Source organism: Pantherophis guttatus, chromosome 14, assembly GCF_059756535.1.
Source record: "Pantherophis guttatus breed Tessera chromosome 14, ASM5975653v1, whole genome shotgun sequence".
In the NCBI taxonomy this organism is placed as follows: Eukaryota; Metazoa; Chordata; class Lepidosauria; order Squamata; family Colubridae; genus Pantherophis; species Pantherophis guttatus.
Genome location: NC_142076.1, coordinates 1,203,810 through 1,228,682, shown reverse-complemented (window position 1 = coordinate 1,228,682; position 24,873 = coordinate 1,203,810). Strand labels below are relative to the sequence as shown.

Sequence of the window (24,873 nt, the reverse complement as noted above, 5' to 3'; positions counted from 1 at the left end):
AGTCTCTTTCTCTCCAAAGAGTGTAAGCACACACATCCATTTCCCTTTGCTCATTAGCCCAGCATCAAGGCGAGGCTCCCAAAGGGAGTGGGGAGGGGAAAGGGGCTGCACGATTTGCCCCTTTCCCAGCTTCCTGCATTGAGCTCCTAAGCCGTTCCTGTCGTTTGGGCTCACATCTTTCTGACCCTGAAAGCTAAAGCAAAATAAAGAGCCCAACCACTGTCACGTGAACTTTCTCTTTGCTTAACAACTGACTTGTCAGCCTCAATTCTGGATGCTAAATGAGGACTGCTTGTATTGTGGTTATTATCTGCCTCCCTTCTTCTTTTCTAATCTGTTATGCCAAAATTTCCCTGGTTTGCTTCATATTATCAAAATGTCTTCAGTCAGTGGAGCGTATCTTCTGCTGTAGTTCTTTCATTTGGTTTTTGCAATTTGTTCATCCTTTTTAGATTGATTGTATTGCACAATTTTGGTTTGGTTTTCAACCATTTCTTGTTTAGGAAAAGATGGTGAAAGAAACTGATTATCAGGGTAGGATAGGAAATAAAATAGAGAATAAAATATGGAATTGAAAATAGAGAGTAAAACATGGAATGAGAGTAACGTACAGTAGAATAGAATAGAGAACAGAATAGAATAGGAATCTCAGCATCCTTTTTGTATCATGGCAACCAGAATTGGATGTTATATTCCAAGTGTGGCCTCACTAGTGCAGTATAGAGCAGTGCTGCCTCTCCTTGTGATTTTGGTACTATCCCTCTGTTGATGCAGCTCAGAATTGCATTGGCTTTTTTGGAAGCTGCAGCACACTGCTGGCTCATACTTAAGAGTAGTCCAATAGGATACTTGGAACCCTTTCAGTTACTACTGCTGAGCCAGGTACCACCTAGTCTGTACTTGTGCATCTGGTTTTTCCTGCGTGAGTGCAGGACCTTATTTTTCTCATCATTGAATTGAAGCTTGTTGGATAGGGCCCAATGCTTCATGCCTGTGAAGATTCTTCTGAATCTTAGCTTATCTTACTAAGTATTGGCGATCCCTCGGCTTGGTGTCATCTGCAAATTTTAGTTTTATTCTTTCATCTAGATCAGGGTCCCCAACCCATGGGCCGTGGACTGGTACCAGTCTGTGGCTCGTTGGGAATAGGGCCACGATGCAGTGGACGAGTGCATGAAGCTTTATTTGTGCATGTGTGGGATCATCTCCTCTGCTTCCCGCCGGCACTGGTCCATGGACCCAAAAAGTTAGGAGACTGTTGGTCTAGACCAGTGTTTCTCAACCTTGGTAGCTTGAAGATGGGTGGACTTCAACTCCCAGAATCCCCCAGCCAGCAGCGCTGGCTGGGGGATTCTGGGAGTTGAAGTCCACCCATCTTCAAGCTACCAAGGTTGAGAAACACTGGTCTAGACCATTTTTGAAGATGTGAAGAATACTGGCTGGATCTCTCTCAATCAGATTTCAGACCTACAGCATTGAGACATCATGTTTGTTGATGATCTTGGACAACGTCCCTCATCTCCAACTCCCACCTCATCCCAATCTAAATCTTTTAGTTACTTTGTGGACTGGCTGACAAAAGGCTCTGCGTTTAAACGGAGTGTGTCAATTGCGAAGATGCTACGGCTCTCCTGATTTCTGGCTACTGTAGACCAAGCAGCTTCTTCCTGCAGCATCTGATTCCCTTTTCTCCACCTGCAAAGGCAGCAGGCAGGGCAACTCCCCAGTCGCACCGTTCTGGAGTCCAGTCCCCTCAGGCAAGAAATTTCTATCAATCATGGTCTGTCCATCCCATGTTTTTATTTTATTATATGCAAAAGGAGAAGAGAAAGCAGAAGCACTGAACAAAAAGTATTCTTACAATATACCCTCAGACCAGGTCTTGTACCATTAGATTACTAACAGGTAGGTTTTCCTTCACAACAATTCTACTTTTCTGTTAACCAACCCCCACCCCCCCACACACACGTTTTTCCTAAAAGGAGGAGCATCCGATTGTAAAAAAGAAAATCGATGAAATATTCCTTTTATATCTATGTAAAAGGATGCGATGCATTGATGCCCAAATAGTCTTCCACTGACGTTCAGTTTCCCAACGCCGCGCTTCCCGTCACTCGGGAGCCTCAACGAAGAGGGGCCGCATCGGCCGCGCCTCCCCGCTCCAGCCGCAGTCCCGGAGCGGCCCTCCCAGAGCGGCGGGGGCGCCAGGGCTGCTCGCGGGCGGCTCCTGGGCTCGGCCTTGGCCGCGGAGGGGAAGCGGAGGTCCCGAGCGGGCACCGGGAGGCGGCGGCGGCGGGGGCCAGTGGGCGGGCATGGGGGACGCCCCTTCACCCGCCCCGCCGAGGGTGCAGTAGTCGCCGGGCGGCCGCTCGGGCTCCAGCGCCGCCCCGGGGAGCTCTTCGCCCGGCGGGGATGCGCGTCGCTTGGCTGGCCCCGACCCGGCGCAGGTGGGCGGCTGCAGGAAGGAGAGCCGAGAAACCGCCTCCGCCGCCTCCTCCGGGGCCAGCCCTGCCCAGCCCTGCGGGAGCGAGGGAGAGCGCAGCGGCGTCAGCCGGCCCCGCCGAAGCCCCGGGGAGGGAGGAAGGAAAGAAGGAAGGGCGGGGGCCGGCGGCTCCTTTGCCCGGCGCTGGAGGGTAGGAGGGCCGGAAGGCCGGACCCGGGGAGCCCGGCCCTTACCTTGAAATCCCCGTGCTGAGCCAGGTAGAGAGGCTGGAAGAAGGCGGCCGGCGTGGGAATGCTGGCCCCGCAGCTGCTGCGCGCCCTGTGGCCGAGGAAAGGCCGGTTGGTCCTGCCGCTCACAAGGGGCGCCCAGCACGGCTGCCCCCCCCCCCAGCGAACCCTGCAGAGCTGCTGCTTCTGGCACTCAGCCCAACAGCAACAAAGGAAGCCCAGATGCCCCCCCCCAGGTGGCACTGGGAGGACAGGCCGAAGGGGCTCCCCTGTTAAGCCTGCCAGGCCCTCCCGTGTGGGCTGCAACTTCGGGAAAGAAATCTCCTCTTGGGGCCCCCTTGACCCAGCTGGAGGGAGGGGAAGAGCAAACTGGGCAGGGACGCTTGCGGCCACCTTACGTGCCTGGCACAACTCCCAGGGGTAAAACCTTTGCAGGGGAGCCACCGTGAGAGCGAAAGGAGGTCCCGTACCTCTTGAAGAGGGCGAAGGCCAGCGCCAGCAAGAGCAGGAGGGTGCCAAGGATGAACAGGAAGTAGATGGGAGCATCAAGCTGCTGCCAGTCACCTGGGGTGGGAAACAGGAGCTGCTGAGCACAAGGGTTCTGCCCCACCTACCAACCCCAAAGAAAGTAGCACCTTCTTAACAACCTGCCAGAAATTCCACAGATAAGATCGAGTCTTACTAGAGTTGGCAGAAAGCCCAGAAGCCAGATTTGCAGAGAAAATTCAAACTCAATGATCAGCGAACAAATGAACACATGTTGTTTCCTGCAGCTTTTTACAAGCTGTGTGCAAACTTAAATAGGCTAAGGGAGTGGCCAATTAGCCCCAAGCCTTACTCTCAAGGAGACCTCCTCCTGAGTAACCACTTCTGCCTTTTGGCAGCTCTGCGTGCTCCTGCATTGAGAAGAGGCTTCTCCTCTTCATCCTCTTCACTTAAAGGAGCCTCTGGAGGTTCTGAAGGCCCTGGCTGAATCCCTGCCTCTGGCACATCTTCTTCAGCCTCCTTGCTGTCTGACTCGAGCACCGGCTGCACAGGCTGCTGGTGCGACACCACACCAGCCGTCTCATCGGGATCAGCAACAATCCGCGCAGGCCGCTGGCAGGCCACAACAAGAAGCAGGACCACCCTGGACACGCAGGAAGCATTGCAGAGGCCTCGGAAGGCCCCAACCCGGCCTGCTATTTCCTCTGGACACATTTGGGCACCCCGGAGGCAGAACTTGCTGGGTCATGTAGCGTGAGGGGTGAGCTGCCAGTCTGCTGGCCTGGCTGATGGGCTTCAAGTCCATTTCAATTGCTGCCAAAGGCAAGAAAAAAAGCTGCACCTAGCCAGACTGAGTTTGCAGGGCTTGGCTTGAGTCCTGATCTACGTCAGCTCGGCTAGGTAGGCCCCGCCAAGAAATCAACCCTGCAGGAAGCTTAGAATTGCTTGCCTTGAGATTGGCTAGAAGGACAGTCTTGGAAATCTGCCTCTGATGGACACACACACACACCAGCAAATCAGGTGGGGACCTGCCTGAGCCGTTTCTGAATATTATATCTCAGCCACCCAGAACCGCTTTTCAGATTGCGATGAGTGTATGAAAAGCCAATCTGGTCTAGTAGTAAACCAGGTTAGTCAGGTGGTTAAGACACCACCTTAACCATGAAAGGTGACTAAGGGCCAGTTACCCTCTCTCTCTCTTTCAGCCAAGCCCACCTCACTGGGCTGTTGTGGGGAAAATTGGAAGAAGGCGTGTTGGATATATTTGCCTCCTTAAATTATTTGTAAAATACTTATGTAAAAATATTATGGAAGGGTCAATTTGATTTGTTTTCTACCTCTTGTTTGAGAATAAAGGAGAAGAAAAAAATAGGCTGAAATCTTGCAAGAGAAAAATGCAGTAAGAAAAGGCAGGGTGGGTGCAATGCAGGGGCCCAAAGGAGGCAAAGCTATCCTTCTCCTTTTATCAGCATTGCCGCAGCTGGCAACTGCTCCAGCTATCGGGGTGGTATGAGCAGCCAGTCTAGAAAAGGATAATCAGAACCTCAGCCAAGGACTGGAAGTGGGGTGTGTCTTTCCTGCAGAATAGAAGACCGAGGGGAGATAAAAGAACCCCCATCAAGATGTGCTCGTTCTGTATCATCCTGGGTGGGAAATGCAGGGAAGTGGACACAGATGAGCTACCTGTCAGGGGGAATTTCAGGGGGATTGGAGGCCTCTCCCTGGAATTCTTCAAAGGCTGGGGGCAATCTGTCAAAAATACCGTAGGAGATCCATCGGTTTGGGCGAGATGCTTGCAGAGGTGCCTTTCAACTCCACGATAAACTGCTACGGGTAGACCTCATTTAGCAACTGCCTTGCTTAGTGGCTTCGCAGTTACATCGCAGTGGTGATGAAAATGTAACATTACGACCAAACGTCATTTTTACGACCTTCACAGGTCTGAAGTAAAGTCATGAGCATATTTGCAGTTTTGCATTGTGACCAGTCTGCTTAACAACCAAGTAGCTGGTCCCAATTGTGGTTGCTAAAGGAGAATTACCTGTATAAGCAATTCTAACAAATTTCTGCAAAAAGGCTTTTAAACGCCAAGGTGTGTGAAAAATTAAAATCTCAAAATATGATAACTCGAAATAGAAACCAGGGAAATTGGCATCAGTTCAACATCAGGACCATGTGGCCTCCTGGAGGCCAACCTGGGTGAGCTGCCCAAGTGACACAGGAACTCCATGGACTCCAGTGGCTGCCATAGTGACGATTCTCCTCTGGTGTTTTGCAGCGCATTCTTGCAACATAATCTCTGTCACTCTTGAATTCAAAGCCTTCTAGGTGCACCCAGGTTTCCGAGTTGATGAAGATCTTTCTCTGGGCTTGCTAGGAGGAGAGAGGGAGGGAAGGGAGGAAACTATCAAGTACCTGGATGGATGAAATCCCCGCCCCCCCAAAAAAGCAGAGGAAGTGATCTAACTGCAGAATCTTTCTCTCTCCCTCTTTTTCTTCCTTCCCCCCCCCCCCGCCCCCGCCATACACACCCACCCATACAGACCTGCAGTCTTAACAACAACTACCTGGATCATTTAAATCCCTCGGCATCGTTTCCAGAAGTGGGTTGCCCTGGCTACCCTCTTCCTGGTGTTAAGAAGGGGCTGGCTCAACGTCACCCAGCTTTTGGGCCTCAGGCAGGTTTCTGCACTCTCAGTCCTGCACCTGAGAACGACTGCCATCAACGTGTACTGGGCTGCAACTGTTGTCATTGTGGAGGTGATGACAAGGAATGACCCAGTTGCATTACAGCCCAACACATTTCAGAACTTTTCAGTTGGGAAAGGGGCACTGTAAGACGGCGAGCTGCACATGTCAGCAAATTGGTTTAGGGATACTGGAGGGCAGGTCAAGTGAGCCCTGAGCCACTTGCAAATGGATACAAATTTGCCTCTGCTGAGTTGCCTAGTCCTGACCAAAGGGGAGGCCCAGCAGCCCCCGAAAACATTCTTTCTGCTCCTTATCACCTGAGGTTACACCTGGTGGGTTTTGGGAGCACCAGCATCCCATCTCACCGCCTTCCCTTGGCTTCTCCTACCTCCCAGGGGTCTTGAACAGCCTTGAATGCCAGCTCCCACTGCCAGTCCTCCAAAACCTCCCCACAGGCCTTTGGCCTCTTCCAGCGGACACAGCAGGTATTGTCACCGCATTTGCTCTGCAGATCAAAGGGTGGGTCGCACTGAACTGGAAAGAAGACGGGCAGGGAGAAATGATTCGGGAATGCAATGGCTCACATTGCTGAGCTCCACCCGAGACCCCCAAGGCGCCAGCAGTCTTCCTGAGGACCCCAGGCTACGCGGAGGTGGAGAAGAAGAGCAGAGGCCAGAGCAGGCCAAGAGAACCCGGCGGTCACCAGGAAGGCCTCTCGGCCTCCCCCTCCGGTTCACTTTCACTCACTGTGTAGTCTGGGCTTATACTTCGCAAAGATCACGTCGGTCTGGTTTTCTCCCAAGGAGCTGAGGTGGAGAACCACTTTATACTCATCGTTTTCTGTGAACTCGCCTTCCTCGCTGTGCACGGAACAGTCGAAGTGATCCGGTGTGCCAGGGGAGGCGGACAGAGGGCAAATGAGGTCACTGGAGAGTCCGAGGGTGCTGGAAGAAGAAAGGCCATCACGGCTTCAGTCTGCACCTAAGCACCGCTCATGGAAGGGCACAAAGCAGGGGGCAGCCCCAAGTGCCTGGCAGCCAGCCGAAGGGGGCATTCAAGGCTCCGTTTCATGGGAAGACCCCCTCTGAACATGAACATCGGGATCTCTAGAAACTTTACTTGGGGAAGGCAACCGCTGGCAAGTTTGCTGCAAAGGTTTTTATGAGCTGCTCTTGGGTGAAGATTAAGATCCCCCCAGCCGGGCATTGCCCGTGCTGCCTGGCAGCCTCTCCCTGGGCTGGCAGACCCAGGCGTTGCTGCCCTTCTGCTGGGGGCACCACCTGCTTTCAGGCTTTCCGCAAAAGTGGCCCGTCCCCTCCCTGCTTTCCCCTGCAACAGAACACAGTCCAGAGTTTGGCCGGGAAAGAGACCCCTGCGCTTGATGTCTCCTGAATACGTGATTGGGAAAAAACGAAAAGGGGCAAAGGAAATTTTGGGCTTTGGGTTTCTAGAGAAATACAGTTTCCCAAACTCAAAAACAAATTGTCCCATTCATTTTACATTTGTCAGATCCCACCTTCCGCCTCTGGCCCAGGTGTGGGCAGCACACTTTGTCCCCGTTTCTACAAGACACTGAAAGGGGGAGGCAGCCCCAAGGCCGTGCCCCTCTCCTGACTCAGCCGGCCCGACTACGTGGCTGGGGCTGTGCATGGAACAGACGCCCCGGACGATAATAGGGGCCCCTCCTCCCCATTTCCTCCCTCTGGAGAGCTTGTGGGGGCAATGCAGATGTTCACATGCTCTCTGAGGAAGATTTTCTTCAGAAAAGACGGCATTTGTAGATGTCATTTCTCACTTTTAGGCTGAGGAGGAGAAAGAGTTCTCGGGATGAAACAAGGAAATAATCCCCAAAATGTTTTCACAGATTTATAGAACTGAACGTGGCCAAAGAGGTCACATCAATCAAGAGGGAAGGATGGACATTGTAGCCGGTGGTGCTTGGAGGCTCCCTTATTGATTCCCCCAGAAATCGTCCCTGCTTCCACACTGGGCTCACAAGCCCCAGGAGCTCCCTGAGCAGAACATGCTGGAATGGAAGTTGGAGAGGAAACGGGGGGGGGGGTAGTGGGGGGGGGTGTCCCCTTGATTGGCCATACTGCTTTTTGGAAAGATCTGGGAGAAGGGAAATGGGAGCAGCCATGCAGGACAGACTTTTCCCAATCTAGGCACTTGTCCAATTAAAGGACGGGGAGCAGTGGTGGGCAGAGAATAGATGGGGGCGGGGCCAGTCTGAATTTTTACTACTGGTTCTCTGAACTACTCAAAATTTCCGTTACCGATTCTCCAGAACTGGCCAGAACCTGCTGAAACCCACCTCTGACGGGGAGGGCCTGCAACTTGGAGTGGAGGGACAGATGGGTAGGATGGGTTTTTTGAAGTGTACCTGGCAGATAGTCTGGGGTGGGGCGGGAAAAGGACCATCTGCCATTTTCTCCAGGGCCCTGAGAAGACCAAGGAGATGGGCTGGAATGGATGGGCGCATTTTCTTCTACTGGCAAATCCACATTAGACCAATGCAGTGAAATGACCACCCTGCTGTCCAAGAGGCCATCTCCCTCCACTAAACCCTGGATCTTACTCAGAGAAATTGAGGTAGAACAGAGTTCCCTCCAAGGCCTGATTGCGGTGCCATCGGCAGTCCAGTCTGCGTCCCTGAAAACCGTAATTGTTGAGACACTGCACCTGGCTGGCAGCTTCTGCTAAGAGAGGGAGAGGGAGGAAAGCAACTGAGGATTACAGTTCTCCCGACCTCCCCTTGCCCGGTCTCCCCCCACACACGTCCCTTTACAGCGGAGGGTTAGCGATACCATCCCTGGGCTGCCAAAACCCAGAGAACCATTTGAGGGCAGCAAAGAAGAAGACTGGTCTGTATCCCTTAGCTGCCCTCAGGCGGCCACCTGATGTATGCAAAAAAGACACTGTTTCTCTTCCCTGGACCAGCGATGGGCATCTTGTTTGGTATCACATCTAAAATCAGTAGCCAACTAAGAGAAGATGGTAGTGCATCATGACCCAGAAAACGAGACGGCTCAAGGGCTTCTGAGCAGATGGATTCTGGAACTGGGTGGTGGACCTTTTTAGGCCTATAAAGGTTGTACAGCTGTTTTATTCCAGCACTGCTGCTCTGGTCAAAAGAAGAGCCCACCCTTCACAATGCAGGTACTTTTACACTCATCAGGAGCTAGAGGTGCACACTTTTACGCCCAGCTTTTCTCCAAATTGATGGGGGCGGGGTGAGAGAGGAATATTCTCACACCTGGACCTTGAAGATTTGGATACCAATCTCCATTGGCTCATCATCAGTTTGGGGTCACAGATCTCATTATAAGCAGGTGCTCTTGCTGCTACCTCATACCTGTTTGCTCCATTGTCAAGAGAAGGAAGAACTGAGCCCAGAGCATCAAGCAGGCAGCTGTCCCACAGGCCTTTCCCATGGCCTCTGGATGTCTTGAATGCAAGGTGACTGCAACACAGACATGACACTGACATAGCTGGGAAGGGATTTTCAGTGGGGGAACTCACTCAGCCCCAAACCAAGTATTGAATCTCCTTTGCAGATTCTGGGAACAGACACCTGGGTGGATGGAGCCAATCAGGAAGTTACAGATACAGATTAACAAGAGTTGGAAGGGACCTTGTAGGTCATCTAGTCCAACCTCCCGCCCAAGCAGACCCTACACCATGGGAGGGAGGGAGGGAGGAAAAGGGAAGCAGGGCAGCCACTTCTGGGACTTGGGAAACAAGCCTCTAGTTAAAACCAGTTGGAAGCAGAGGTGTGGCTTTTAACCGAGTCCAAGAATGGCGGTGGGAGCCAAGTAGCAGTATTTCTTTCTGATGCCTGCACAAAGTAACCACTGGGAGCAATAAGGGCGCTTCCTTACCCTTGGCTCTTCTGTCACTGCTCAGGAAGGTGCAGATATTCTTCTCAAGTTTTTTTCACTGAAAGGAAGATGCCCTTTGCCCAGCAGACAGAAGGTGGTCTCCAAAGACACTGGGCTCTTGCACCAAATTAATATCCTGCCTGATTTCAAACTCAGTAAGCAACGGAAACTGTCTCTCAGATTGGGGAACTGATCTGGAGGACCAGCAGATAAGTATGGACATGTGACAAGCCCCAACAAGATTAGAGTGTTGGTGATCCAACAATTCGCAGCTTACTCTGACAATGATCCTAAAGCAGAGTTCCTCTGTCCAAATGGACACATGTTGGAAGAGGCCATTTGTAGCCCTTCACACCCTTTTTCAGGCTGGAGACTCCCAGGCTGAGTTGATGCAATACTGGATTAAAAGCATGCACAGGACACATTACGTTCCCTAGACAGACTTTATTATAGCTTAGGGCAGTGGCCTGGTTTGGACATCTTGGCAATACGATGCCTCTTTTCCCTTAACAGACCAAATGTAAACTGCCTTGTCCAATTTTCCCCCAATTTAGAATGTGAACCTATCCTCAGAGTGCTGATAGATTCACTGTGCCTCTAAATTATAATGGTGCAATAGGCTGTCATTCATGTTTAGTCACCTCTCCTATGGATTACTGCAATGTGTTCTACACAGGGCTGCCCTTAAAAGAATATTAGGAAGCTTCAACTAGTTCAAAATGCAGCTGTGTGTGCTGTTACATGTGTTAACAGTTTTGTGCATGTTACACCTTCTGCTCAAGGAGTTTCAGCAGCCGCCACATTGATGATTCAAGATTCTGGCAGCGACCTACCAAGCCCCACATGGGCTGAGGCTGGCCTGTCCCCAGTTGCTTCTCCTTTTAATCAGGGCTGGCAGGAGGTGCCCACTAGCCAAGGAGTCTTGTCTGGCAGGGCCAAGAAGGGTCCTTGGTGCTCTCTCTTTTTTTTTTTAATTTTTTTTAATTTTTTATTTATATGCCGGTCTTCTCTGGAAATTTAGGGCGGCTTACAAGGCGTTAAGCAATAGCCTTCATACTTTTGTATATTTTATACAAAGTCAGCTTATTGCCCCCACAATCTGGGTCCTCATTTTACCTACCTTAGAAAGGATGGAAGGCTGAGTCAACCTTGAGCCTTGGAGAGATTTGAACTTGCAGTAATTGCAGGCAGCTGGAAGCTAAATACTACCTTTTAACACTAGCATTAGTCTGCTGCACCACTCAACCTCTGAGCTTGTTTTTTTTTTTTGCAGATGTTTCATTAATCAAACTGGGCAACATCATCAGTGCTAGTAAGGAGTGGGGTTTGCTCTCAGCTTATATTCTACTGTCTTGCCCTGCCATTCCTTACCAGCACTGATGACATTACCTAGTTAAGATCATGAAACGCCTGCAGGAAAACCACCAAGTTCAGAGAGCACCAAGGAGCCCTCATTTCAACCCTTAGCTACGAATCTTCTCCTTTATTAGGCAGAGGAAGAGGACCTTTCCTGCCTTGCGGAATACCATCGTCCTGCCGGAGATCCGACCGGCCCCGCTCTCTGGCCTTTCGAATGATCCTGAAGACGGCTTTTTGCCAGCAGGCACGAAGACCTAGGAAGGTGGTAGACAGGGCACATCAGTTTGGCAGGAAGCTGCTTGTAAAATTAGCACCTTAGGCGGTTCTTTTTGAGAAGTCACCAGGGGGTCCCTTTCGCTGCTAACCTCCGGCGTGGCGGCGTTCTGAGGGGGAACCTGACAAGCACCCTAGAGGTCTCCGTCTAAAGAGTCTCCATACTGTGCCGAGTTGACGCTTCAATTGCAACTTCCCAGGCAATGTGGCGTCTTTACCGTTCAGCAGCCGACAACGGACGCCGTGACCCACTGAACGGACTTCCTGGGCTGACGCAGACAGGAGGCTACATTAGAAGCCGGCTGGGAGAAACGGGGTTTGCAAAGCGGGTCAGGCTATGGGAAGACAATGAAGCCGAAGGCGGACGAGCCCTCCATGCCTCGGTTCAGAAGCGCGGGAGGAGCGCTCAGCGCTGGCCGAGCGGATCCCGAAGCGCCCTTTGCGCTTTGAAGGGGCTCCTTATCGCGCTCCTCTCGGTGCAGAGCCCACAGTTGCCCACCAGGGGGCAGCAAAACGGGGCAGGACCCTGTGGGGAGGGGGAGGGGGAGTCGCGGAATGACCGGGGGTAAGCGGCCCTTGGGCCTCCCACGCTCCAGCCCTCCTCCGCCATTCCTCTCGCGGCCCGCCGGGGAAGCAGCTGCGCGAGCAGGACGCCGGCCGCCTCCGCTCGGCCCGGGCTCCCCCGAAAAGACCCGAAGCGCCGCCAGGCCCCCTCGGCCCGCCCCCTACATCCGGGCCTCCTACCCAGCAGGCCCCGCGAAGGGCGGCTGCGTCAATACGGGGGGAGGGGTGGCGCGCAGAGAGTCTCGCGAGAACGGCGGACGGGGCTCCCGCGCCTCGGAACAGCCAGTCTGGAAGCGCGCGGGGGGAAGTCCCGCCTCTTCGGGCGGAAGCGGGCATTGTTGTGGCTGACGTCACTGGCGGAGGACGCGGGCGTCCCGTTGGGTCGCGCTCCTGGTGGCGGCGCAGCGGAGGCGGCGGAGGGCCGGCGGGCCCATGGCCAGCGCTGGCAGCCCCCTGGTAGGCCTCGCGGCGGGGCCGGCCGCCACTCGCGCGCGGGAGCGACCGACGGCGCCGGCTGCCGGGTCGGTGTGGCGGCGGCGGCGGGGCGGGCGGCTGTTCCTCAGGCCCCGCCCGGGGTGCGTGGAGCGAAGGCCCGGCCGGCGGAGGAGCTGCTTCCGCCAGGATGGGTCGGAGCGGAGCACGCCTGTGTCCCGAGCGGCGGCGGCGGCGGCCTTGGGCGCGCGGCTCTGCTTGCCTTGCCCTGCGGGTCTCGGCCTGCTGGCGCCCGGCATCGGCCCCGCCTTTGGCCCTCGGCCGCCCGGCCTTGCTCGGCTCCTGGCGGGGCGACGGAGGGATCCGGTCTCGGCGCCTTGCGGGCAGGAAGGGATGGGACGAGCCGGGTCGCCTTCCGGGGCTGCTCAGAAGGGTTTCGGTCCATCCCAAGAGTCGCAAGAGCGGCTGCCCTGCCCCGAGTCTAGGTGCTGGGTGGGATCAGAGGCTTTGCTGGGGCGTTTGAGGAAGGCAAGTCTCGCATTTGCAGCCTCTCTTCTTTCTAAAAAACCCCCTGGAATTCCGGGAACTGGAGCCACGAGGGGAGGGCAAAAGGGTGCTTCAGACTCTTACCAGGAGTCCGAACTAAACTCACAAGTTTAGAGCTGTGGCTCCTGTGGCATTGAAATTCGGCAAAGCTGTGGCTCTTTACTGCTGCTGCGGTCACCCTCTTCCCATTACTGTCATTTCTTGCAAGGAATATCATTGGGGGGACCTGGTCAGAAATCACTCCTGTTCCCCCTACCCTTTTCCCCCACCCAGGATCATTCCGGTTAAATAAGGAAATGATAACTCATCAGGGGTTGATGACAGCCCAACTTTGTGGTGCTGAGGGTGTGCTCTGGAGTGTGGTGGGGGAGTAAGGAAGGGTTGGGCCAAGTGCATGAGAAAGGAAATGTCTCTGAAATGATGACCCAACCAGGCCACCAGTTGTCTATTTGATATTTATTTATTTTTTATTGGTTTGATTTATATGCCGCCCTTCTCCGGAGACTCAGGGCGGCTTACAATGCATTAAACAATAGCCGTCATACTTTTGTATATACCTGCTTAGTAGGGCTTTCGCCCCCCCCCACAAGCGGTGTTCTTTTTTATACAAAGTCAGCTTATTGCCCCCACAATCCGGGTCCTCATTTTACCTACCTTGGAAGGATGGAAGGCTGAGTCAACCTTGAGCCTGGTGAGATTTGAACTTGCAGTAATTGCAGGCAGCTGGCAGCTAAGTGCTACTTAACAGCACTTTAGTCCACTGCACCACCAAGGCTCTTATAAATGTGATCACTCCTGATTTTTCATGAGCATTACTTTTAAGCAACTTCATTTGGGACAGAAAGCTTTTTAAATACAGTACAGGCAGTCCTCGACTTACAACCACAATTGAGCCCAAAATTTGTGGTGTTAAGTGGGACATTCGTTAAGTGAGTTTTGCCCCATTTTATGACTTCTTGCCACAGTTGTTAAGTGAATAGCTGCAGCTGGAAAGTGAATCTGGCTTTCCCATTGACTGCTTGTCAGAAGGTCAGAAAAGATAATCACATGACTCTGGGACACAGCAACGGTCATCAGTATGAACCTGTTGCCAAGCATCTGAATTTTGATCACATGATTATAGGCATGCTGCAAAGATCATAACTGAAAAATGATCATGTTACATTTTTCAGTGCTGTTGTAACTTCGAACGGTTATTAAGCAAACTGTTGTAAGTCGAGGACTACCTGTATTGTAATTCTTAGGAAGCCAGTAGCCATTGCTTCTGTACTGGTCTTCGCTTAGGCATATTATCGTGTCACTCAAGGGGGGTGGGGGGGTGGCAACAAGGAAGGGTTAACTCTAAGCCCTGGCTAGAAAGCAGGGCTTAAACTTTTTGTCATTTGGTGAGCTAGCTCCTTAGTTGCATGCATTATCTTTAGCTGAAAAATAGTTCAATCTAGGTATTCATACAATTGATAGTGCTGTAGTAGATAATAGCTTAGCATTAATTACAAAATACAAGCATTTCCTGCAGGTGACAGTAACAACTCTTGGGAAGACTTTCCAGGGGTTAGACTATTTCAAAAGTCCAAAATTGTCATTTATTGCTTAACGCATTGTAAGCTGCCCTGAGTCTCCGGAGAAGGGCGGCATATAATAAATAAATAAATAAATAAATAATAAGTTTCATTTTTCGTTATCTGAAAGTTTTTGGCAAAAAAGAAATATTTAAAATGTTATTATTATTTTATTATTATTTGGGGTTTAAAGCACACTTGTCAGTATAGAGCAACTGAAGGCCATCTTTGCAGATGCCCATGTGTTTTTCCAGTCATGTTTAATGGAAGGAAATAATTCTGACCGCTTTGCTCCTGTACAAATGTCATATCAGGTAATCCCAGATGACAGGCCTTCCTTGATTGAGTAGACAGTAATTCTCCCAAATAATTGCTTAGTTTTAGTCACTGAAATGCATTCCCTGACCCATCTATTAATAGAGGAGGACATTACATATCTCCCTAGTTCATTCCATGTTCCTGTCCCAATGGATGCACTTAGTTCTTAAGCTCCTGGATATATCTAGCTTATATCAGCTATGTTGTCTTGGATGGTAAAGGATGCAACAGAAATTTAAAAGTGCTATCTCCTGTGCCTTGTGAGACTTGGAGTTAACTTTAAGAATGAAATGAGGGTCTGGTGTTAACATCAACTTATTGTGATGAGAGGCCAGACCTTCTCTTATCAATAGGAACACTTATCAGTAATTTGACAACTCATGGCTGAGATTAGCATCACTAGGAAAGCTGTTTCCAAGAGGGAGTATTGATTGGAATCTCTTTAATTCCAAAGGAGCTATTGTCAGTGCATGTGAATCTGTATTAAATCTCATGAAAGGAAACAGAGAATGCCAGAGGGGAAACGAGAGCCATACACCTGAATGGCATACATAAGGATGCCTGAAAGAGTGACTCCATTTGTCCAGAGTGATGAAGCCCAAGCGGCCTGCCTAGACAGGCTTTCATTATCGGGCCCTCCTCATCCAGTGTGACCTATTGAAATCCAAGAAGTTCTTGCTGCCCTAAGATTCCTTCTCCACCAGGTTCAGACTTTCATCATGTCAAATGCTCTGTCTTCCTTGTGCCTAGATGTCGAATAGAATAGAATAGAATAGAATTTTTTATTGGTGAAGTGTGATTGGACACACAAGGAATTTGTCTTTGATGCATATGCTCTCAGTGTACATAAAAGAAAAGATACGTTCATCAAGATAAGGTACAATACTTAATGCTAGTCATAGGATACAAATAAGCAGTCAGGAAATAATATCAGTATAAATCGTAAGGATACAAGCAACAAGGTTACAGTTATACAGTCATAAGTGGGAGGAGATGGGTGATAGGAATGATAAGATTAATAGTAATGCAGACTTAGTAACTAGTTTGACAGTGTTGAGGGAATTATTTGTTTAGCAGAGTGATGGCATTCAGGAAAAAACTGTCCTTGTGTCTAGTTGTTCTGGTGTGCAGTGTTCTATAGCGTCGTTTGAGGGTAGGAGTTGAAACAGTTTATGTCCAGGATGCGAGGGGTCTGTAGATATTTTCACAGCCCTCTTTTTGACTCCTGCAGCATACAGGTCCTCAGTGGAAGGCAGGTTGGCAGCAATTGTTTTTTCTGCAGTTCTAATTATCCTCTGAAGTCTGTGTCTGTCTTGTTGGGTTGCAGAACCAAACCAGACAGTTATAGAGTTGCAGATGACAGATGGTCTCTACCAGTGGTGGGTTGCCCCCGGTTCACACTGGTTCTATAGAACTGGTAGTAAAACCGGCAGGAGGCTCCGCCCACTGACCCTGACATCATCAAAATGCTTCTGTGCGGCCCCGTTGCGAACCAGTAGTAAAGGTAAGTAGAACCCACCCCTGGTCTCTACCATTGACTGGTAGTCCTTGGCTCAGCAAATTGGTTTGTGTTGACAGGTATTATGGAAGTTTTTGCTTACTTTGATTAATACTGCAAACCAGAAACATCTGGAACAGAATGGGGTGATTGCACCCTGAGAAGATTATATTGCTTACCACTGTGGAACCAGATTGGTTGTCATTTGCTATTGCAAACGGCCTAATGAGACTTCTCATCTTTCCAGTCTTCCAGAAGATCTCTGGGTATAGAGTCAGTTCCTTTAGCAAATCAGATTGACAGCTGAATTGATCTGCTGTTTGTGTTCAGCAACCTTTTTATATATATTGCTGCTATAGAGATTAGGAGCTTTTCTGCAAGCCATTAAGAAGTCAGTGTTTGATCTTCCGATCTCTTTCATGAACCCCTCAACTGTCCACTTGCCAATGGGGTTGTGAAGGACTTGTTTCCTCTTAACACATTTGTTTTAGAGCAGCGGTTCTCAACCTGGGGGTCGCAACCCCTTTGGGGGTTGAACGGCCATTTCACGGGTTGCCAAAGCCATCTCTCCCCCCCCCACGCCTTCACTCACCCTCACTCTCTGCTCTGTTGGATCGCCGGCCGTTCGCTTACCCCGCCCACTCCCAATCTGTTGCTGCCTCCTGAGTCCCAGCTGATGGCTAGAGGAAAAAAAACTGTTTAAATTCTTGCCGCGGGGCTTCAAAGGGCTGCCCTATAGCCAGTGGTGGGATTCTGCCGGTTCCGCCTTGCCCCGCCCCTCCGCACCACTATTTATTGCCAATAAATAGTGGTGGGCGAGGGGCGGGCGAGCCAACAATTTAACAAATGGTTCGGTGTTTTTTTGTAATTTTATTGGCCCGCGGAGCTTCAGCATAGGCTAATTAGCCCTTGATTAGATCGGCTCCCGACTCTCAGCTGATTTGCTCTCAGCTGTTTTGCTCAGGGCTCTGCTGCTTGTTTGCAAAGAGTGCTGGAGCAATTTTTTTTCCCCTAGCTATGCTGACAAACGAAACTGAAAGTAAAGCAGGCTGTTGGCTTTGCTGTTGCTGCAACGTTGGAAAATTAGGCAGGCAGATTTCTTTTCTTTTTCCTCACCAAAAAAGGTAGGTGCAAACAATGGGAAATTTAGGGAAAAAGAGGAGAGTTCAAGATTTTAAAACACAAAAGAAAAAAAGCTCTATTTAACTAGGGAATTGTAATAATTGAGATACTATTAATTGTATATTGTGTTGAAAGCAGAAATGGTTAAGTTGTGGTTTGGAGGAATATATGGGGGAAATTATTTGGTTTATTATTATTGGTAAATATAATTAATTGATTTGTAAGAAATTGGATTGCATGGAAATAATTGGAATATTCATGTTCATATTGATTAATATACAAAACAGGTAGTTATATAACTAATTGATTTATATTAAAATGTTGAATTTATATTAAACAACTAATATTACATAATTAACCAATGTGTAGATGGATATAAAAATAGATGACAATGGGAAGGGGTATAATATAGACTAGAAGGGAAAAATTGAATTTGATTAAGATTAGAGATGAGGATGAAGGGTAATATTGGTTTTTTACAAAAATAGATGAGGAATAAATATGGCAAAAAGGAAATATAGAAATTGTAAATGTAATTGAAATGACTAAACACTGTTTAAATTTGTGAACCGGCCAAATACTCTATTCAAAGAAAATACATTGTATGTTTGTATGTGTGTTTCTAATTATTGTTATTTATTCATATTTGTTCTCTTTTATTCTTTAAAGTTTAACAATTCATTCTTTATCTTAATATCTTTATATTTGTTTGGGGCTGGCTTTCTTCCCTTTCATCTTTTCTATTGTACAGCAATCTCTCTCCTCAAACCTACCACCTCTCTCTTTTCTTTCCTTCTTACTTTCTCTTCCTCCCCCTCTTCTTCTCCTCCCTACTTCTTCCTTTCTCCTTCTCCTCCTCTCTTCCTCCCTCTCTTACCCTCACTCCTACTCTAATTTCCCTTCCCTTCCTTCATCCCTCTCTATTGCTGTATCCTTTTATACATATGGACTACTCAGAGGGCTGAAAAAGTTATTTCTGACTGGTCCTTGCACTTTTGACCAGTCCTCGAACTTACGACTGTCCTCACATTTTACGTGTTTGCCCTATCTTGTCACCATGGTGAAGAAAAGCAGTTGTGAAATGAGTGACACGGTTGTTAAGAATGCTACAATGGGCATAAATGATGACCAGTCATAAGTGCGAAGACCGGTTAAAAGTGCGAGGACCTGTCAGAAATCACTTTTTTCAGCCCTCTGGGTAGTCCTTTTGTGCACATGGACTACTCAGAGGGCTGAAAAAGTTATTTTTGACTGGTCCTCGCACTTTTGACCAGATCTCGAATTTACGACTATCCTCACATTTTACGTTTTTTGCCCTATCTTATCACCATGGTGAAAAGAAGCAGTTGTGAAATGAGTGACATGGTTGTTAAGAATGCTGCATGGGCATAAATGTGAGGATGGTCATAAGTGTGAGGACCAGTCAAAAGTGCGAGGACCTGTCAGAAATGACTTTTTTCAGCCCTCTGAGTAGTCCCTATACACATAGCCATGGCTACCCGGTCACATGACCAGCTAGCCACGCCCACCCAGTCACATGACCTCCAAGACACGCCCACAAAATAAGCCACACCCACAGAACCGGTAGTGGAAAAATTTAGAACCCACCCCTGGTTGGGGGTCACCACAACATGAGGAACTGTATTAAAGGGTCGCGGCATTAGGAAGGTTGAGAACCACTGTTTTAGAGGATGCTGGATGGCAGTTTTCAAGGCATCTTGTTCCCCTTTTTGCACTGCATTTCTGCATGGCTTGACAACCCATTCTTTGAGGGGTTGGCCTTCTCCTCAGCAAGTGAGATCAAGCACTAAAGGAGGGGAGTATGATGGGCAGGTGCATTCTCCAGGCCTGAGCGTGCTCTGATTTGCCTTAGACCAAGGCAACAATATCTGGGCTGCTGCTTCGCTTGGTGGCTAAGGGACTATGGATGGACCGGCTAGATTGGCTCTAGTGGAGAACTGCCTCTCTCCCCAACCCTAGGCTATGCTGGAGAGCTAATAACTTTTAAACATGCTCCAACACTACCAGGCTTGTTTTCACCCCCTTGGACAAAATGCCATTTCAATGGAAGGGAAGATTGGAGGTCCGTTTGCTTGTCTTGTTTCTGGGGAAAAGGAGGTGAGGAAAGCTGCTGGACTCTTGCCACCCCCAACTGCTGTTAGTGTGAGCTTCGGTTCCAGAGGGGAAGAGGACCTGCCAGAAAACACCACAGATAGAGCCAATCTGTTCCTCTTCCTGCTTTCTCTTCAGCTGGGTGCCAGCTCCTTATTTATACTGTAGCATAAATGCAAAGCATATTTCAGCCTTGGTAACCGCCTTTAGGAAAAAGGCCCTCTCTGTACAAAGTTATTCCTTTCCTTCCCGTGTTTTAAACTCATGAATTGGAATAATACAAACTCTTCTGTGTTTCCTGATCCAACCTGCAGCCTTTGGTTGCAATTCTGATGGTGGAGGTAAAGGAGTTAGACTGTGAGAGAGGCAGATCAAGAGAGGGACACAAGAGCAGTGAGAAAGAAAAATAATTTGCAGTCCATCCAAGGACTCTGTGGTGGTTGTCTCTGCTCTGAGGGTGAGTGGAGAATTCCTGGTAAAACAGGAGAAACAGAGGTCCCCTTTCACCCTGCAATTCTGGTTCTGACAAGTTTAAGCAGTTGTCAGAACTTGCTCCCGGTCCATCCCATATTAGAGAGAGCAATTGGTGTATTGTGGAATCGTGCTCTTTGAGTAGGTTGTTTGGTAGCAGACATTTTATTACCCAATTAGGTAACATTATCCTTGCTAGTGAGTGTGGGGTTTGCTTCCTGTTTCTATGTAGTCACTTGTCCTGCCAATGTTGGTGATGTGGTTATTCTCCTTGGTAGTTTCTTAATTAGGGTAGGTATTCTGCTTGATTGTTTGTCTGGTGTTAATCACTGTTTGTCTGGGTATAGAATACTGGAGAGGATGTGTTCTGGCCTTTTTGTTTCCTTCTTAGTTTTTTTAATTGCCTCTTTTGAATGTTGTGTAAATATGATCTATCTCTACGTTAAGGGCTGATTTGTCTCAGCTAAGCTTCCAGGAATTTCCTAGGGTTTTTGGATTTGGCTTGGTCTGGAACGCTCATAGTTTCCTGTTGAAAATATGGTTAAGTCTGCCCATGTGTTGCAAGCTCTATTGTGAGGTCTGTAAGCACCTTTAACACAATTCAGTCATTGCCAGAAGATTAGCATATGGGCACTGCATTTTAGGAAGGACACTGCCAAACTGGAGTGGAAAGGAAGAAGATGATACAAGGGCTTGAGAATAAAACTTCTGAGCAGTGACGTAGGACTTTTGCAGCAGGTGTTTAAGTAGAGGCTGTCAAAGGGATAGCAGTGGATTCCTAGACTGGGCAGGGGTCATAGAAGATCTCCAAGGTTGCATTTGACCCGTATCTTCAGTGATTCTATGTTGTGTGAATACAGCCTTTGTATCTTATTAATCAGGGTATGTCATATTGTACAATGTACCTGCAGTTCAGCATTCTCAGTGTTCTGAACTTGAAATAACCACCATGCTTTGAGTCTAGAACCTCTGTTCCATGTTCAGACCAAAACTTGAGCATTCTGAGCAAATGTTATGATTGTTCTTTTATTGTGTTTTTAAAAAAACAACCAATAGAGTAGTAGAAACTGTCCCATTGCACTTAGGTGAAAGATGATGGAAAAGAGGATGTGCTGATGCACTTATTGTGACATATGGCTTGAGTCTGAAGGGCACTACAGAATTTTGTTGTTCTGCTGAATGGAACTTGAACTATTGCAATTGACCAATTAGCTAACTGTGACAAGGATATATTGCTATTAGTGTTGGTGGAGTTTTACTGGTGAATATATATAATCACTTCTAGGATTTGAACAGCGTTCCGTGCGCCTTTGGCATTTAGTCATGCTGGCCACATGACCATGGAGACGTCTTCAGACAATGCTGGCTCTTCAGCTTTGAAATGGAGATGAGTACTGCCCCCTAGAGTCGGGAGCGACTAGCACATATGTGCGAGGGGAACCTTTACCTTTAGGACTCGAAGGTTCGTCTGCAGGGGTGTGCTGAGGAATTTGTTGATTTTCTGGCAGAGAAAGTCACTCGGATTCATTCAGAGTTAGACATTGGCATGGTTACTGGCCCAGTGGAGATGCTCAGGGTAGGTCTTTGCTCAGTTACCTGGGAATGGTTTGACCCTGTAAATCCTGAAGAAATGGACAAGATCCTAGGGAATTTGAGCTCAGTCATTTTAGATCCATGTCTCCCGTGGCTGGTTAAAGCCTCCTGGTGGTGACGTGCCAGTGGTTATTGGCAGTGATAAGTGATTCTGTGGGAGAGGGCATGATGCCTCAATCTTTATGCCTCTTCTTAAGAGGCCATCACTAGATCCCACCCAGATGGAGAACTTTAGCCCTGTCTCTAACTTTCCAGGACAGGAGGGCAGAGTTTGCTGCAGTCCCATCTATTAGAGATGTGGGACCATAAAAAAAGAGCCTTCTCAGTGGTTGCCCCTTCCCTAGGAACATCAATTCCCACAAGGTACGATTGTTCCGCCCCCCCCCCCGCCCCTTTGTTGCTTTTCCCAAAGACCCTGATGTGGTTTTGTCAGTGTGCCTGGGGACCATAAGTGGAGATGGAGCCGATCAAGTAATTCATTTGATTGTGTGGTTGCTGCCATGGGGGAGGGGTGGGGTTTTATATTATGGATTTTTAATATTGTAAGCTGCCCAGAATCACCTGTGTATAAGTAATATAAATTTACACACACAAAACACATGCTTTTTAAAGGAAAAAAAATCACTTTGTGACAGTGAGATTAATGAAGTGACATTAATCAAATGGAACAGTTTGCCTTCCCGACTTGTGCTCTGCTGCTGGAGGGTTTTAAGAAAAGATTGGAGAACCATCTATCTGGGATTTTTATAAGAACTCCTGCTTTGTGTCCAAGGTCCCTTCCAGCCCTAAGATTCTAACAAAAGATAATATAAACTAAACTAAACTCAGAGAAAAAAAGAAAAATAGAGAATAGAAAGTGAGAGAGAAAGGAAAGAGGAAAAATAAAAAAGAGAAAAGGAACATTTAAGTAGGTGACTTATGATCTTTATCACAAGCACAAACAAGCTTAAATAATTCACGTTGTGTAAAGTTTTATGTAATAGCTTTTCTTCCCATAACTAATCTCTTACTTATATGCAAATCCATAAATCATTAACATTTCAGCCCTGATGTCAACAAACATCACAAAGGATTCCCAGAGTTTTATAGAAACAGATCTTAATTTAACCTTGATCAAATAAACCAACTTTGTATTTCTTCTTGGAGGCTTTAGCAAATTTCCAGTAAATAGTTACTCTCCAGGTCATTCTCTTGGCTGGTCATTTCTATTCCCCACTTTTACTGTCTGTTCTGCCTTATAAGCCACAGGGTTTTTTCCCCAGTATTTTAGTAACTGCTTTAGTAACTGCTTTTTTAAAAAACAGGTTTTATTGATTTTTTTTCTTTCACATACATATTTTATGAACAGAGTATTGACTGGATCATATGTTATACAACTTGTGACATCCAAGTACAATTTACATATTTCAATTTCTGCCAAAATATTCTTTTTCCCTTTTTTATCTTGTCTTAATGCCTTCTATACTTATGATATCACCATCTGCCCTTCAAATCCTAATTTCTTAACATTATTTCAATTAATTATCTTATCCATTGAATATCCATACATATTCTCTTTCACCTTTCATATTAGTTCATTCTTCATCCTAACCAGTTTAAGTATACTCGGGGTTGCTCTTCCACCATTCCATCTCCCTTATTTTACAACAATCCTTCTTCTCCTTCTCTCTTTCCCTTCCCTCCCTTCTTTTATCCTTTTCTACTTTCTTCTTTCCTCCTCTCCTTCCCTTTCGCTACTTTCCCTTCCTTCCCCCACTCCTCCTTTCTTCCTCCTTTCTAACCTTCTCTCCTACTCTTGTTTCCCTCCCTTTCTTCCTCTCCTTTTCCCTTTCTTCTGTTCCTCTATCTCCTTCCTCTCTTCTCCCCTCCTATCTATCCCTCTACTCCTCTTTCCATTCTCTCTCCATTGTTGTATTCATTTTCAATTCAGTATTTTCCAAAATGTTATCTGAGCAACCCTGATTTTTTTCTCCATTTATTGAATATGTTTCTCAAAATCCCCATCACATTTTTTGGTTATCAACAATGTATTTCATCTTATTCCATTCTTACATTGAAACCTTTTAATTTAATTAACCTTCCACCTCTTACTTTCCTTAATTCCTAATTTCTTATTCTAACATCAATTAATTATTTTATTTCATCAATTACAACATGTTTTTCTAAATCCCCATCACACTTTTTAACATTTCAATTTTGTCTCTTGCTTTCATTTATTCATAGTTAAGCCAATTTACCACTTCATATTTCATCTGCTAATCTATTTTACATTAAACAATATGTATCATATTTACTTCTTACCTATAACATTTCAATTTTATATCTTAATTTCAGTTATTTTCATAGTTAAACCAGATTACATTTCATATTGCATCTGTTGATCCATTTTACAATAAACAATATACTTCATTTTGTTTGCTTCTTACATACAATTTCTACTATTAACACAATTTCCTTAAAGCAACTACTATATGCTCTATTTCCCTTCCTTCTCTCCATTATTCTTCCCCTTTTAACCATTTTCTTTTGGTCTCTCCAAAATTCTACTTCTTAATTTTTTTCTCCCTTTGTCCCATTCTCTTTTCTTCTTCTTCTTCTTCTTTTTATATTTATTGTATCTTTTCCCCTGCATCCTTTCTCTTAACTTTTAGGACTGTTACTCTCATAATTCTCCCCCTGTTTTTACCTAGTCTTTTCCCATTTCCTTCTCTTCCGTTCTTTTTTGGGATATTCCCCCCCTATCCATTCTTTTTTGTCACTGTCAATCTCAGTGTAATTATCCATCTTTTTATCTTCAATTATTTTCCCTTCAACATTATATTCTTGCTTCTCATTTATATTCTCTTTTTCCTTTTTTGTGTGTTCTAACCAGGCTTCTGCTTCTTTATTACCCTTGAATGCTTCACACACATTTTTAAGCATCTCCATTAATTCCTCATACTCCCAATGCTTCATATTGTCAATTCAACTTTTTAATATTTTAATTTATATTTAATTAAAATTCAAGTCCATGTAGTCTCTTTTTTTACTTCCAAGTAATATCCAGTTCAAATATTTATCTAGTCTACTCCAAGTTGACACTTTTGGGATGTATTTTATCTGTAGAAACAGACATCACTGCTGACATTATAGCTGCTAGTTTCTGTCCCAGTTCTTCAGATTTCTTCTGAAATATTTCAAATAGGATAACATTTTGTGTCATTTTGTCTCGATGCTGATAAACAAGCAAACCTATATTTTTCCTTCGATGCTTCAAAATTTTAGTCCCTTCAAGTTTCTGATATGACTTAAGATGAAC

At 47.2% G+C, this 24,873-nt stretch overlaps 2 protein-coding genes across 3 annotated transcripts in view; one reads left to right on the top strand and one right to left on the bottom strand.

The window, feature by feature from the left end:
- Positions 1-1,783: 1,783 nt before the first annotated feature.
- Positions 1,784-11,737, bottom strand: LOC117667343 (interleukin-9 receptor-like). The gene is made up of 10 exons (XM_087878595.1): positions 11,697-11,737; positions 11,453-11,646; positions 11,255-11,341; positions 8,426-8,543; positions 6,595-6,791; positions 6,236-6,381; positions 5,352-5,529; positions 3,141-3,234; positions 2,677-2,761; positions 1,784-2,518 (listed from the first exon to the last, which is right to left on the bottom strand). Exons 1-10 carry the CDS (start codon positions 11,735-11,737, stop codon positions 2,111-2,113), a joined length of 1,548 nt encoding a protein of 515 aa, XP_087734721.1. The 3' UTR covers positions 1,784-2,110.
- A 402-nt stretch (positions 11,738-12,139) lies between these two features.
- PDPK1 (3-phosphoinositide dependent protein kinase 1) overlaps positions 12,140-24,873 on the top strand; it is a 57,507-nt gene continuing 44,773 nt past the window's right edge. Inside the window, exon 1 of one of the 2 annotated variants that reach the window (XM_034420646.3) lies at positions 12,140-12,380. In XM_034420646.3, coding sequence (XP_034276537.1) covers positions 12,357-12,380 — 24 coding nt within the window. In that variant the 5' untranslated portion in view covers positions 12,140-12,356. Of the gene's footprint in view, positions 12,381-16,106; positions 16,284-24,873 lie in introns of those variants that run through there. The other variant, XM_034420647.3, reaches the window with a different exon arrangement.

Bases quoted from the DNA above. Each gene is read 5' to 3' on its own strand.
- LOC117667343 (XM_087878595.1), bottom strand. From the start codon at position 11,737: ATGGAGGGCTCGTCCGCCTTCGGCTTCATTGTCTTCCCATA. The intron at 5,530-6,235 runs GTAGGAGAAGCC...CTCTCCTCCTAG, and splicing joins CTGTTCAAGACCCCTGGGAG to CAAGCCCAGAGAAAGATCTT. The intron at 2,762-3,140 runs GTACGGGACCTC...CCTCGGCCACAG, and splicing joins GCCTTCGCCCTCTTCAAGAG to GGCGCGCAGCAGCTGCGGGG.